Raw genomic sequence first — 14,173 nt, forward strand, 5'->3', positions numbered from 1 at the left:
ACGTGCATATGGTTAACCATAGAAAGCACCTATCTGGATAGCATGTCGCTCACACACTTTTTTAATGCTGCAGAGAAAAAAAGTCGAGCAATAAATGCGAATCGCGCACAAGCAGAAGTTGAAAATGCTTCATTCATGCAAAGTGGTCGCGGAGAGGAATGTTCATCATGCGTCTTTTCTTTGCTATACAGGCTTTGCTGCTTTCGGGCAAAGCATCAGCCTGGATTCCATTCACGCATCATCGGGACGCAAACTGAACGCGGCAACCATTTCGTTATCGTCGATGATACAGTTCCGGTTCCAAACAAACGATGGAATACGTCATCAGGATGGCAGACGTCATCAGGATCGATACCTATAAAGACTGAATTAGCAGCAAGTATCGTCAGTCGGCGTGGAGAAGACGCGCGGCGGCGAATGTTCATCATGCGTCTTTTCTTTGTTGTACAGGTTAGTGATAGCTCTTCCATACGTAGTGACGATAGATTTCTTGTAGTCCTCCCACGCATGTCTACGAATATTGCCTACAACGTTTCTGTTCCTGTATGTTGTTGTTGTGAGGGGATATCGAGGTAAACCCTGATCCATCACCAGATGAAACTTTTCAAAGAATTATGGACGGGCAACAGGCCATTAGGGCGGATATTGCAGACATCAAATCATGCCTAGAACGCACTGAAGAAATCGTGTCTAGCTTCGGTACACGTCTGAGTAGCCTTGAAGTTAGCATCAACGAGTTACGCGCAAATGTGACGGGGACAGAGAAACTAAATACATTTACAGCTAAGATCAAAGATATCCTGAGGAACCAGCACTGAACATTTCCCGATTTCGAAGACCGTGATCGGAAGTCAAACCTTGTTGTTTTTGGAATTTCAGAGCCAGAAAATGAATCTGAACTTGATTTACGTAATACAATACTCAGCGATGTTCTCAAGCACGGATTGGGCCTGACTTGTTCTTCTACTGCAAAAATTCAAAGATTGGGAAAGGGTTCGTTGACAAGGCCGATTATTTTAAGTTTTCAGAACTATGCAGAGAAACAGGAAGTTTTGCGAAATGTCAGAAAGCTTAAAGGAACTGGAATATGTTTGCAGAATGGTTACAGCACTGACACACAGCTAAAACGCAAGCAGCTGTGGGAAAGTGCAAGAGCGGATAAGACAGGTGGGAAAAAGGTGTAACTGACACACGATAAGCTCCTCATTGATGGTAAAGTTTACACGTGGGATGATAAGGCAGACGCTCGCCGTTTGGTCCCTGATATGTGCTCTGCGCTTTCCCAGAGCTAGCAACTAAAGTCACATCAGCTTCGTCTGATTTCCCTGAATGCTAGAAGTATAGTTAATAAAGTGGATGAGCTTGAACACGTGTTATTGTAGTACGATCCGCACATTTGCGTACTAACTGAAACTTGGTTGCACGATATGATTACAGATGATGAGATTGCACTATCAGGATATAAAATGCAAAGAAGAAATAGGGCTTCCCGCGGAGGGGGAGTAGCGATCATTGTAAAGAACAGTATCGATGTTTTTGAAATGGACCAGATAGATGACCACGAAAGTTTGTGTTTGAGGGTTTCAATTTAGGGGAGCACGTTTGTTCTTTGTGCACTGTATCGTGCTCCGGATTCAGATGATTTGTTTTTGAGCAAGCTATACGATCATTTGCTGAAATTTCGTGGTAAAAATTTAATTATCACCGGCGACTTTAATTTGCCGTCTGTTAACTGGAATGACGAACTATGGCCTCTCTTCGTCTAATGATTTCATTGTAGATATGATGTTCTGTCTCAATCTTGAACAGATTGTTAAAGCCGGTACTCGTGGATCAGCGATCTTGAATACGTTGTTTGTAAGCGAGTTGTTCAGTAATGGCACGGTTCATGTTGAGCGTGACATCTCCGACCACAAATTAATATGCTATTGCTGGCAAGTAACTGGTCATAAGACTGACAAAAACGTTAAAGTGGTCAGCTTCAGAGACTTCAGCAGAGCTGATGATGTTGCGATTGTTGATTATTTGGACTGCCACCTTAACTCCAGTGATGTTGAGGGTTGTTGGACACGATTCTCCAGTGCAGTCAAGTTGTGTATTGACAAATTTGTTCCGCTCAAGACGGTAGTTAAACGCAGCGTAAATCCTTGGATTAATAGAGATGTAATTCATGTTAAACGCAAACTGAAAAGACTTAGGAAACGGCACAGGACAGGAACTCCGTTGTTTGATTCTTTAAAAAGCAAGATGGCAGACAAAGTCAGAGAAGCTAGAAATAACTTTTAAAAACAGGCTTGAAGCGTTCATGAGGTCGGACGGAATAAAGTTCTGGCGCCATTTGAGTCCTTCCAGGCAGGAAATCAAGAAGATAAAAATTGACGATGTGTCTACAACAGACGCTAGTGAGATTGCAACGCATTTTAATAATTACTTCCAAAGTGTATTCACGAAGCTAGATGAATGTAAATCTCAGACTGTCTGTAGTAACGTTTCTTCTTCTGCTAGTAGTAACGATTTGATAATTAGTCGCGAAGAAGTTTTAGCAATGTTACTTAAACTTAACACAAAAAAGTCTTCCGGACCAGACGGCGTTGCGAATTCATTTCTTAAACGCTACGCGGGACAGATATCTCAATACTTGACTGACATGTTTAATTCGTTCTTGTCTACAGGAGTTATACCGTCTGATTGGCGTAAGGCTCGAGTTGTCCCTATTATTAAGAAAGGCAACTGCCAACTAGTTACCAAATATCGCCCTGTTTCTTTGACGAGCAATTGCTGTAAGTTGTTAGAGCATGCTATATTTTGTTATATTGTAAAATTTTTAGAGGACCGTGATATTTTGACAGCTTACCAGCATGGATTTAGGAGGGGGATGCCAACTGTTACCCAACTTTTATTTGTAGTGCATTTTCAAGAGTGTTGGATGCTTCCGGACAAACAGATGTCTTATTTTTTGACTTCAGTAAAGCGTTTGACAAGGTGCCTCACGGAAAATTATTGTTTAAACTAGAAGCGATTGGACTCCCCTCCTTTATAATTCAATGGGTGCGCGCCTATCTTACAGATAGGCAGAAATTGTGTTGATCCAGGACTGTTGTTCGGACATGCTGCATGTGACTTCAGGGGTTCCTCAGGGCAGTGTCTGGGGACCCCAGGTGTTTTTTATCTATGTGAACGACCTTGTGGATATTGTTGAAAAGTATGTAGCGATGAGGTTGTTTGCCGACGATTGTATTGTTTTTAAAGAGATAGTAAGTGATTCTGACCACTTGTCCTTACAAAAAACTGTAGTGGCAATTGCAGACTGGTGTGAGCGCTGGGGTATGAATATCAACCAAGACAAACCGTATTATTAAGAATCACAAGGAAAAAAAGTGCCCAGGCTTCACACTTATATACTTCACAACTTTCCCATTTTAGAAGTAGAGAGCTATAAGTATGTCGGAGTAAGCCTCACTAGCAAACTTACTTGGTCCTCTCATATAGCCGACGTCTGCTCATCAGCAGTAAAAAAGTTATAGTTTATTAAAAGAAAACTTAGAAACTCTCCCGTAAGTACCAGAATCACTGCATACGAGGCATGTGTTAGGTCCCGGCTCGAATATGCGGCAGCATGCAGTGTGGGACCCGCATAACAAGAAAGACATTGCTCTACTGGAACGTGTCCAGCGAAAAGCAGTTCGTTTTATTTACGCCAAATATAGAAGGACAGACTCTCCAACTGCATTGTTCGCAAGAGTAATTTACAGTTCTTAGCAATACGAAGAAAAGTTACCCGTCTATATTGCTCCATAATTACTTGACTGCAAACCTGAAGGCAGATATTCCTGATTGTGTGAAACTGGAGAACACTAGGAGAACACGACATGTACATGAGCGTTCATTAGCACCAATTTTCGCAAGAAATAGTGGATTTAAGCAGTTTTTTTCCCCGAATACTGTCGCGGAATGGAATAGTCTTCCTTCGGGTCTATGTACATCCAAGCGTTCTGTAAATAAGGTGGAAAATTTATTGTATGTTTCCTAGTATTGTTTTTTGGTGCCTGCTGGTTTTGTATCCTGTTATTGACTTGCGGCTGTTGTGGCTGATGCTTTTATAGGTTTATATTTAGCTGTATATACCACTCCTGCTTGAGCCAACTCTGGCTTGCAGTATGCTCAAAATAAAAATAAATAATAAAAGTTACAAAACCTAGCATCTAAACGATTATCAGCCATATTCAGATTTACTATATTGCTCTTCTTGCTTGTTCTGCTTAGAGAAAGTCTGCCGTCGTCTCCGCGACGCATTCGCGGCAAAGTACCCTAGCGAAAAAACCCTATGATTCACAATAACCCCATAGAAATTTCTCATACTAAACTCATACTAAACTCGTATAAATCTCACATAATCTCATACAAATGTCATTCAACGTATAAGATTGTAAGAGATTTGTATAAGTTTAACGAGTTTAGTATGAGAAATCTGTATGAGGTTATTGTGACCCATAAGGTTTTTTGATAGGGTACTACTCATACTACCGCTCTAGTGAAATGTGACGGAGAATTCCTACGCCCCACCCAGGAGCCCTAAGGGAAAATAAATGATGATGATTAATTGACTCTCGAGAGCATCATATAAGCTGGAGGGCAACATATAGGTTGACAAATTGTTAGCATATTTCGTCGCACCACTATTAGTTGCGTAGCTACATGCACTAGATACTCGTGTATTAAAAACTGCATTGAGAGAAACTTTCTCTTTTCTTATTTCTGAGTCGCCTTCTCTCCCAACAGTAAGACCGTACAGGTCCACTTCGCGTCTCGATCACAGGTAACCGAATACGAAGGTTAATGCCGCATTGACACAGCGTTATGCATGCACGTTAAGATACGGTTTGATCGAGGAAACCGAGATAGTTTCGTAGCACACGGTAAAAAGTTAAATGCGAAAGCTTCAACACTGTCCTTTGGCAAAATGACTAGCTACGGCGCACAGACAGACATGTTTTATCGACGCAACCAATAGGCGTCCGCGATGCCGAAAAAGAATAACTTTTATTGTTGACGCAAAAACCGAAAGAAATAAGGCGCACCTCAAATATATTTCCTAGACTGTTACGTCGCCTCTCTGTCGCCTTGCTGGCCTCGTCGTTTCCGTCCGCGGTCTCGCCCGCCTTGGCGCGCCGTGGCTCCACTTTGACGGCCTGTGGCTGGTCGCTTGCTGCGGCGCCGTTTGATGGAGGCGCTGATGACGGCTGCTGCTGTTTCAGTTGTTGCTGCATTTCTTTCGTCTTCATCGTCTCAGTCTCGGCTAGGGCACGGAGGCCGCCATGCATCTTGGCCGCCACCTGTAGCACTGAAACGAGTAGCGTGCAGAGCGCTTGAAATTCAGCAGCTGCGATGAGGCAACAGAGCATTTACACCCATAACGTAGCCTAAGTCCAAGTTAGCAGTTGCACTGCATCGAATTGGGCTATCAACACCACCCTCGAAACCTGGAGTTAGCATGAGTGAAGCCAAATGTTTAAGTGTACGTCATATTAGAGCATCAACCAAGCTTTACAGGCTTTGGGTACGCCAGATATCGATGAAAACAACGGTGAACAGAGCACGCTATTTCCTTCTAAAATTTATCACACGTTCTCTGTTTGAAACTGGCAGTCATGGCATGTACATATCGGCAGTAGACACCAGTGCACTTTCATAGGACAAATAACATTTTCTTATCTCCAATACAGAAAGCGTGATTGCGATTTGAAATAAAAAGCGTGCTTCGTTTACTTATGTCCAAACCTGTACCTCTACTTCAAGTCAGCCATTAGCGGCACCCATACATTAATTTCTAGATGCACTCTGTTCTAGTCATGATTGTACATGAGTGCTATAAAAGTGTCGCTTTCGTGGACGAATCCATTTTACAAAAACGTAGTCTCTGTGGGAAAGCAAAACAATATGAAGGACAAGAAAGAATGAAGCAAATTAAAACGCACACACTCAAGATACTCGTTATACTCACGGTATTCAGTGATGGACACCTCTGGTGAACACAAGAAGCCGTGTGAGCCCAGGTGATTGCGCAGCTCCCCCGGAACGCCGCTGTAGATGAGCCTGCCTTCAGCCAACACGTACAGCTGATAGGCAGAAACGCCAGCACAGTCTTAGGTCAGAAGAAACTCAGCGATAAAACCTCGTGAGCTTGTAACCTTCGTGCGTCGCTATCTCTGTTATTGAAAAAAATTAATTTTATACTAAACTCTTCGTACTACGCGTGTCACTTATCACTCTATAATTACGATAGGGGGTAATGTGGCCTTTTACGCAATAAAATATTAAGAAAAATAACAAAACCGACTAAAGCAAAGAAGCATGGGATAAAAATAAGAATTCTGAGGAGAAAACACATCAGCTCAGTGGGATGGTTAGAATGTGCTGATTTAACTCTGCTAAATCAACAAATTATGGCAGGGTTATTTGAAACAAACTTGCCGTCATCAAGACAGCGGACAGCGTGTTAAAACATTTCGATGCTCAGGTTTTGCGAGAGTTTTTGTTATTTTCCCAATCTGATCATAGGACGCTCGCGAGCACCTAACGCGAACTAAACATTCACAATTTACAAGAAAGCGCCTCTTTTGGCAGTGTTTGTATTTCGACGGATATCTCGGTAGGTAAAATGCAAAACAGCGCCATGAGTGGTGAGGTGTCAATGCACGTTAGAGAACTCTAGCTGGCCGATGACAATCTCTATCTCTCCATTACACGCTCTTCCTCTCTTCATTCGTTCACTGCTTCCTTTAACCTTTCATGACATGGTTTAGGTGCTACAATCCCCTTGCTTAACTCATTACCGGCTATTGGTATTCTGATTATTCAAATTCTAGTCAATTTTGTTTTTGTTTTTTTTTTATTACGGAGGAAGCGTTTGCATTGTTATAGATCTAAGGACTGCGTTGACTGAAACTTCACGCTTTGCAACGTTCGATGAATTCTCTTGTTCGGCCTTCTCAAGAAAACAGCATCAGCTCAAGGTCAACGAACTGACAATGTTCACAGCACAGTTACAGCTTGGAGGCCTTTTAAGCACGGCCTTAAAGAAGTGATACGACAGCATACGGGCATGTATCTGTCATTTCTTTCGCAAATGTTCTAGAAGCTTTCATAGGACGACTTGAATGATTATAGCAATCAGGTCCTTTAACCAACCCACTAATCCGTCTGAATTGCGAAACTTTTGGAGTATCTGACCCATTAGGTGGGTCAACTATGAATTTTTAGGGTAGGCAATTTTTCCAAAGAGGAGAGGATGTGGCAAATGCCAAATTTCATGGGTCCAACCACTTTTCTAGGGATCCTTGACCCATTGAGGGCCTAATGTAAAATTTCTAGGGTGGGCCAACCGCCAACTTTTGGGGGTTCCTCAGCTTTAGGGGGGGGGGGGGGGGCACTAGCAGCCATTTTCAATTTTGACCCCTATCATGTAATTAGTTCCTTAATGCAACGCGACCTTCTCGCTTACGTCAGCACCGCCAGTGCAGCTTCAGCTGCCTGTAGGCCATACTGCCAGCTGGCCGTTGCCCAATCCGTGCATACAGTCGTGAACTGATGACGTCAGAACTCATCAGTCCTCGACGCATTGCCGTGGGCAGGGCTTCTGGCATTCCCCCATAGTGCAGCTTCACAAACAGATTAAATAAAGCAGTCAATAGACGAATATCTCCGTACCTACGGCATCTTGGCAAGTTTTATTCATTCTGTAGTATGTATTCAGAACATACTTCGAAAGTGCGACTGCAACTAAGATTATATAATCAATGTTCAGAAAATGATCACGAATATTTCGCCTAACGCTTACTTACGTTTCTATATTTGTATCCGCGTAGCCGAACATACACTCAGCGAATGCGCTGTCCATTTAGATCACCGTCATTATTTCGAATCAGCCTGGCATAATGTCGTTTGGCTGCCACACCAGTCAGCGAGAGGAGGAAAGGGCACGCCGCTGCTTTACTTCTTGCCCGTGAAAACGGTCTATGATTCAGTTCATCGATATCTTGACCGAATTGTCAGCAGAGCGTTGAAAGACGAGATGGGAGCACTCAAAGCAGCAATGGGGGCTAGTTGGTTGAACATTTCAAGAAATTTGCACGCTACGCTATACACAGATACACAAGAAAGCAGGAAAACACGTACAGAGGACAAGCGCGCACTGGAAACTATAGTTCATTCATAACAGGGTTACATTTAAAACATTCCACGCACGTCCTCTGATAAAAAAATCTCGCAATCTCATTCCACAGACAGTGTCACATCTCCACCCACCTAAGCTCCTTTATTAACTTTATCTCATGACTTGTTAGCATAACTGACGGTGTGCTTACACACTTGTCTTCTCCGGCTTCCCATTTCTGAAACGCTTCTATAATTTCTCTTTCTTTTCTTTCTTTTGAACGGTTTAAGATGGTGGTTCCTTCAAATTCTGGCCTGCATTTGTGTTTTGTGCAATGGGATGCAATGTTTCCAGGGTTAGTGATCTTACCCATATCATTACAATGTTCCTTTAATTTCGTGTTGAAACACCTGCCTGTTTAGCCTACATATCTCATTCCACACGACGAGGGAGTGTTATACGGGAGCACTGTTTCCTCTGTCAACGCTGTTTCGTCGTCCCGTTCAACATGAACAAAGTAGCCGAATTTAGCCCTTTTTTTTTTCTTAAATCTCAGCAGTACTGCGCCCGCATACCGCCATTTAAGCATATAAATTAAAGAACGAAATGTGGGTTCATTCGCAAAATGTTATGTTTAGGAGCAGCAGCTTCCAGGTCACCGGAAGAGATTAGAAAATAAATGTGACTTCATAATGGCCTGAATCAGGACTCTCTTTAAAGAATCTCTTTTTCATTATGACTTGAGTGTAGAGACTTAAACCTACGCATTTGTACATACTATATTCGAATTAATTGAATGCAGTTTCCTTTTCTCGTGTTCTTCGCGAGGGGTTCTTCCCAAAAGTTTCTGTTTTACCTACTGCACAAGTCTTTCTGGTCCAAAAAGTTAACTTTTAGCTTTAGCCTCAAGTAAACAATTAAAAGATTCCAAAGAACCGCACTAAATAAACCCTTTTTATTTTTAAGCAGAAAGTTTACCGGAAATCTTGCATACTTGATTTTATGCACTGGGAGTCTATACTGTCTTTAGGCAAAGAGCACGGGAAATCAACGCTTGGCGCGAAGACTAAAAAAAAAAAAAAAGTGCAAAATCGTCTCTAAAATAAATGATAAAAAAAAGTGCGTGTGGTAGTAACTTCTCATTTGCAATGCAGATTGCCTTGACTAAGTGCGCTGCAGAGTAAATTTGAATTCAAATTAATGGCGATGCAAACAGCCTTTAGACGCTCTTTGTAGAAAGTCATGCGAAAATTGGGCCACTCGCCGCGTAAAAGAGTTCGCCATCAGTGTAGGCAGTGATGAAAAATATATATATGCGATCATGGGTGGCTCATCCCTGAGCAGTGAGGTAGACTGTGTGATACGCTTGAATGCTCTCGCTGGTCCTTGTGTATGTGGTGAATGCACACGGATGTTGTGAGTTGGGCCATGGAGACTGCGCAATGCTTGTTTATATGCGCACGGGCAAAGACGATAAGCTTATTAGGCCGCCATGAGGCAGCGCAGGGCTTTCTTTTGTGTGCACGGGCAAAGATAATAAACATATCAGGCTATCATGAGGCTGCACGCGTGCCGTAAAATTGTTTTTCGATTGCTTATGTATGCATGAACTTTAATTATAGCCATGATTTCTTTGTGTAAAGCACACACGCGTCTATTGACGCAATTTGGTGCGGCATGCTGAAACTCGGACCCCTTGGGTGCAGTACAAGAACGGTTAAACCGGCTAGTTCAATTCAGTAGCATGTGTCGAAAAAAAGTCAGCCTAATACTTAGTCATTTTGATGGGTTCGAAACAATTGAATGAGCACTCATAAATGCGTAAAATTGTTAGGTAGGCGCCAATAAATTCATTTGAGGTAAAAAAAATAGCAACAGCACTCCTGCCAGACGACCAGAGGAGCTAACCAATGACATCGTTTTCATTGACTTATGTGCAATAAAATTGCGCGCTGTCGTTGTTTATACCACGGTGCGTTATGTTTCAGAATGGTTTATGTAGAACCCTTTTCTGCAGTGGGAGAATTCCTATTTTTCTCAACTTGCCAATTATCTCTGCTCCGCTATGGCCAATTCATTTCATATTAGTTGTTATAAGTTTAATTTGAAAGATTAGCGTCGCGGAAGCGCGAGTTTTTTTCTTTCCAGCTCTGTACAACTTCGGCAGTACTCGGATCTTGCTCGTTGGAAAAGACTGACATGCCCTGTGCTTAGCCGTTTGCTGCATATTCCTACAGACCTTAAATAGAGCCTCACCGGGTGCTCGGTAGCCTTATATATGTATGCTGACTACCCCTGTTAAGCCTTGTTGCGTCGATAATGTAAATCACAGATATAAGCGTGAGCACTGAATTTTACGGCAGTGCGCAAAACTGGTGATTCTTGGCCACATAACTAATCGACTAGTACTTACTTTTTTTTTTTGTTTAGCGCCCAGAAGGTCGCCTGGGGCCATGCTATCCCACTGCTGTTTGACCCTGGTCGTCAAAAGAACTACTGCGCGTCCCTCACATCAGTCAGCGATTAGTGTTTTTGGGACAAAGGCCATGACGCAATATTGAAGCCAGTGTCATGAATCGCTACAAAGGTGGGTGGTTGCTATCGACACCTCACGATTTATGGCCACATATATCCACGTTTACTAAGGCGCGATCTTTCTTATTTTAACCGGATTTCCTTGTGTTATGCTGCCCATCTGCTGTTTGACTTTGGTCGTCAATGGAGCTGCTGGTTTTAAGCTAGGAGTCTGCCGACCCGGAATGCATTGTAAGTGGTTTGATTTGGTTTAGTTTGGTTTGGTTTGGTGGATTTAATGTCCCAAAGCGACTCAGGCTATGAGAGACGCCGCAGCGGAGGACTCCGGAAATTTCGACTACTTGGGGCTCTTGCACTGACATCGCACAGCACACCGGCGCCATGCCTTTCGCTTCCATCTAAAAGTAACCGCCGCGTCTGGGACGAGTGCATTGTAAATGATTTTCTTCCGCTCATCTTCAGATAAACGCTGCCGACATTGAAGGCTCACACCACATAGGCCAGCGCCGCTCCGTCGTTGACCGGCCATTAATTGTGCATTTTTTCAACGCTAGAACAAAAATAGAGGCGTTGCTCAGTATGCATATACTGGTGCGCGAAGTCAATGACAGTACGTTTGGGGAATAATTTTTCCCGAAATTCAGCTGTTACGCGAGAGATTGCGCTATTATGCTACGAATAACCAGAATAAAGAGGCGCGCGCTTCAACAAATTCTACAGGATGATCCTAATCTGAGCTAGTTGGTTCATGATAGTGTGTACAACCTAGCAGTAAAAAAAAAAAAAAAACCCAAAAGAGAAGACAAGACGACTTATTGCGCTATTTTGCTACGAATAACCAGAATAAAGAGGCGCGTGCTTCAACAAATTCTACAGGATGATCCTAATCTGAGCTAGTTGGTTAATGATAGTGTGTACAACCTAGCAGTAAAAACGCACGAAAGAGAAGACAAGACGACGTGTCGTCCTGTCTTCTCTTTTCTGCGTTTTTACTGTCAGGCTGTAGTTACACACTAACAAATTCCAGTTCCGAGGAAGCATCTTTACTTACTTTACAGCTACTACCAGTGTAATCGAAATGCGCCGAAACAATCCAAACAATTATAAAACCGAACAAGCCCTGGCCATAACTAGCTAAAAACAAAACATTGATCAAAACAAAGACCGACCTCAACAAGGCTGTTTGGCTTTCCCCTTCAATCCATAGCAAGCCCGTGATTTCAAATAAAGTTTCTTTAGGCACATTTTCGCAGCATACTATCAAACTTCCTGTTTTCACATTCTTTATGTACAGTCGTACAAAAAACTGGAGAGGACACGCGAACCTTCAACAGTGCCCGCACATGTCCTACTCCACGGAGGCATTTACATCGATTTTTGAAGAGATTTGATCTTATTGCTCACAACTGCTTATAAATGCCCGTGATTTATAAGTAGGCGATAAAACAGCAACATGGTTCGAACACTTGATAACCGTTTTTTACGAGTCGATCAGAATAGAAAACTACATTTTGAAAACATCTCACGTAATATCTGGTGTCCTGCAAGGTTCAGTATTTGAGTACTTGATTTTCTCTCATTTATGTACATGGTAGAGCATTTAATATAATTGCATCTATACGTGTTTTCGCAGTTGACAGCGTAATTTACAGGAAAATTGATAGCTGCAAAGATGTTCTAGCGCTTCAGTCTAATTGAGTAGAACTAATAAAATGGTGCTGAACGTTTGAGATAAATATTAACGTAATAAAAAATTGAATATGTATTATGAATCTAGTATCTGAGAGTACTTCTAAGCCACAGCCTATAACCTGGCATACTCGCACAGAATACATAATGACGCTCTAAAAAATTGCCTTTTTAAAAATAATTAAGGCACAGTGCTTACTCGAATGAGGATGATCAGACCATCCCTTGAATATGTGTATATTGCACGACATACTCACTCAGCTCTTACAAATACTATCGAAGCTGTGCAAAAAAAAATAACGTAAATAAAACAAAGTAGGCAGAGTCATATGGCACTTTACTCACGTCACAGCGGATTAGTACTGAAACACACCGTGAACCTTCAATCTGCCTCTTGCCACATGTCAGCAATTTGCTCGGTTCTATACATTATACCAAAGCGTTCAGCCATTCTTTCGAAATCATCTCTTTTATTCATCTCATTGCTCAGCTCGCTTAGACCATGAGCATAAAGTCCGCATGAATATTTGCTCGAGAAATTGAATATCTAAAAAGCATTGCTAGTATTGGTAGTAAATGAATGCAATGCATTGCCACAGATCGTCGTCAGCGATACCGAATCACGATCTTTTTAACTAGCTTTATTACTCAAAAATTTTAACTCTAAAATCCATCAGTGACCGACTCCTGTGCGTGTAACAAATTCTATTTCATTTTTGTAAGTATATCTTTTCCTTTGTTTATACTTCGTTCTTCTCTGTGCTACTTTGAACAATGCCTTAGCTTGCTTTGCGTACGACATAGCTTGCTTTGCGTACGACATCACTGCACATTTTTTTCAAAATTTTCCTCATATGTTCAATCTCAGCTTCGCCTACGGTGCGTTTCTGATCATTTATAATCGTGCTGCTGTCTGTAATTCCCAATTGCGGGCATTTAGTGAAATTAAATAAATACTATGCTATTTCTTGCGAATCCTCTCGGCGTGCCATACAAATTCTTTTATTTTATTCGATATGCACTGTGGTTTATTACATATACCAGAGTTTGTGAACCTCGCTAAGTTCTCGTCCACGCGCCTGAATCATTTATGTTCCGTTTGCACGACAACGTTCGATAACATCACCCCCCCCCCCCCCCCCCCCCTTTTTTTTTGCGATTCGCCTGTAAAGCGTGCTCTGCCTGTGAGACACTAGTGTCACAAGAAAAGCATACTATCAGGGGGGAAAACTTTGTGGAATGCGCAAACTGCAAACAGAGCGCATAACTTTCGTATCGGCCGGTAGTCTCGGACCATACTTGTCGAGGTGAAAGTTTGACTTTATTTTTTTTTATGTGCGCTAGAGAAATAAGGTGATTATTTGTTTATTGACTCTAGTCCAAAATCGCTAGACGTGTGGTCTTGAGACCTTTGTCCCTATCTGCACGCATATTCTCCTTTAAAGCGTGCTCTGCCTGTGAGACATTAATGTCACAAGAAAAGCGTACTATCAGGGGAAAAAATTTGTGGAACGCGCAAACTGCAAACAAAGCGCATAACTTTCGTATCGGCCAGTAGTATCGGACCATGCTTGTTGAGGTGAAAGTTTGACTTTAGTTATTTGTTGTGTGCTAGAGAAATAAGGTGATTATTTATTTATTGGCTCTAGCTCAAAATCGCTAGACGTGTGGTCTAGATAATTTTGTCCCTATCTGCAGGTATAAACAAACATTACTTAAACACACTTTTTTATTATTGCTACACGAATAACTTGCAATAAAGAAGAATCGCAACTGATTGCCGTAGTGAGTTTGTGA

At 42.1% G+C, this 14,173-nt stretch overlaps 1 protein-coding gene across 1 annotated transcript in view; it reads right to left on the reverse strand.

The window, feature by feature from the left end:
• Positions 1-14,173, reverse strand: part of LOC146185898 (ATP-binding cassette subfamily G member 4-like) — a 52,191-nt gene that overhangs the window by 11,493 nt on the left and 26,525 nt on the right. The window contains exons 8-9 of the mRNA XM_084607942.1: positions 6,002-6,116; positions 5,079-5,341 (exon numbers count right to left, since the gene is read on the reverse strand). Of these exons, the coding sequence (XP_084464068.1) occupies positions 5,079-5,341; positions 6,002-6,116 (378 nt within the window). The remainder of the gene's footprint in view (positions 1-5,078; positions 5,342-6,001; positions 6,117-14,173) is intronic.

Source organism: Amblyomma maculatum, chromosome 6 (genome assembly GCF_055883805.1).
Source record: "Amblyomma maculatum isolate TAMU_Amacu chromosome 6, ASM5588380v1, whole genome shotgun sequence".
NCBI lineage: Eukaryota > Metazoa > Arthropoda > Arachnida > Ixodida > Ixodidae > Amblyomma > Amblyomma maculatum.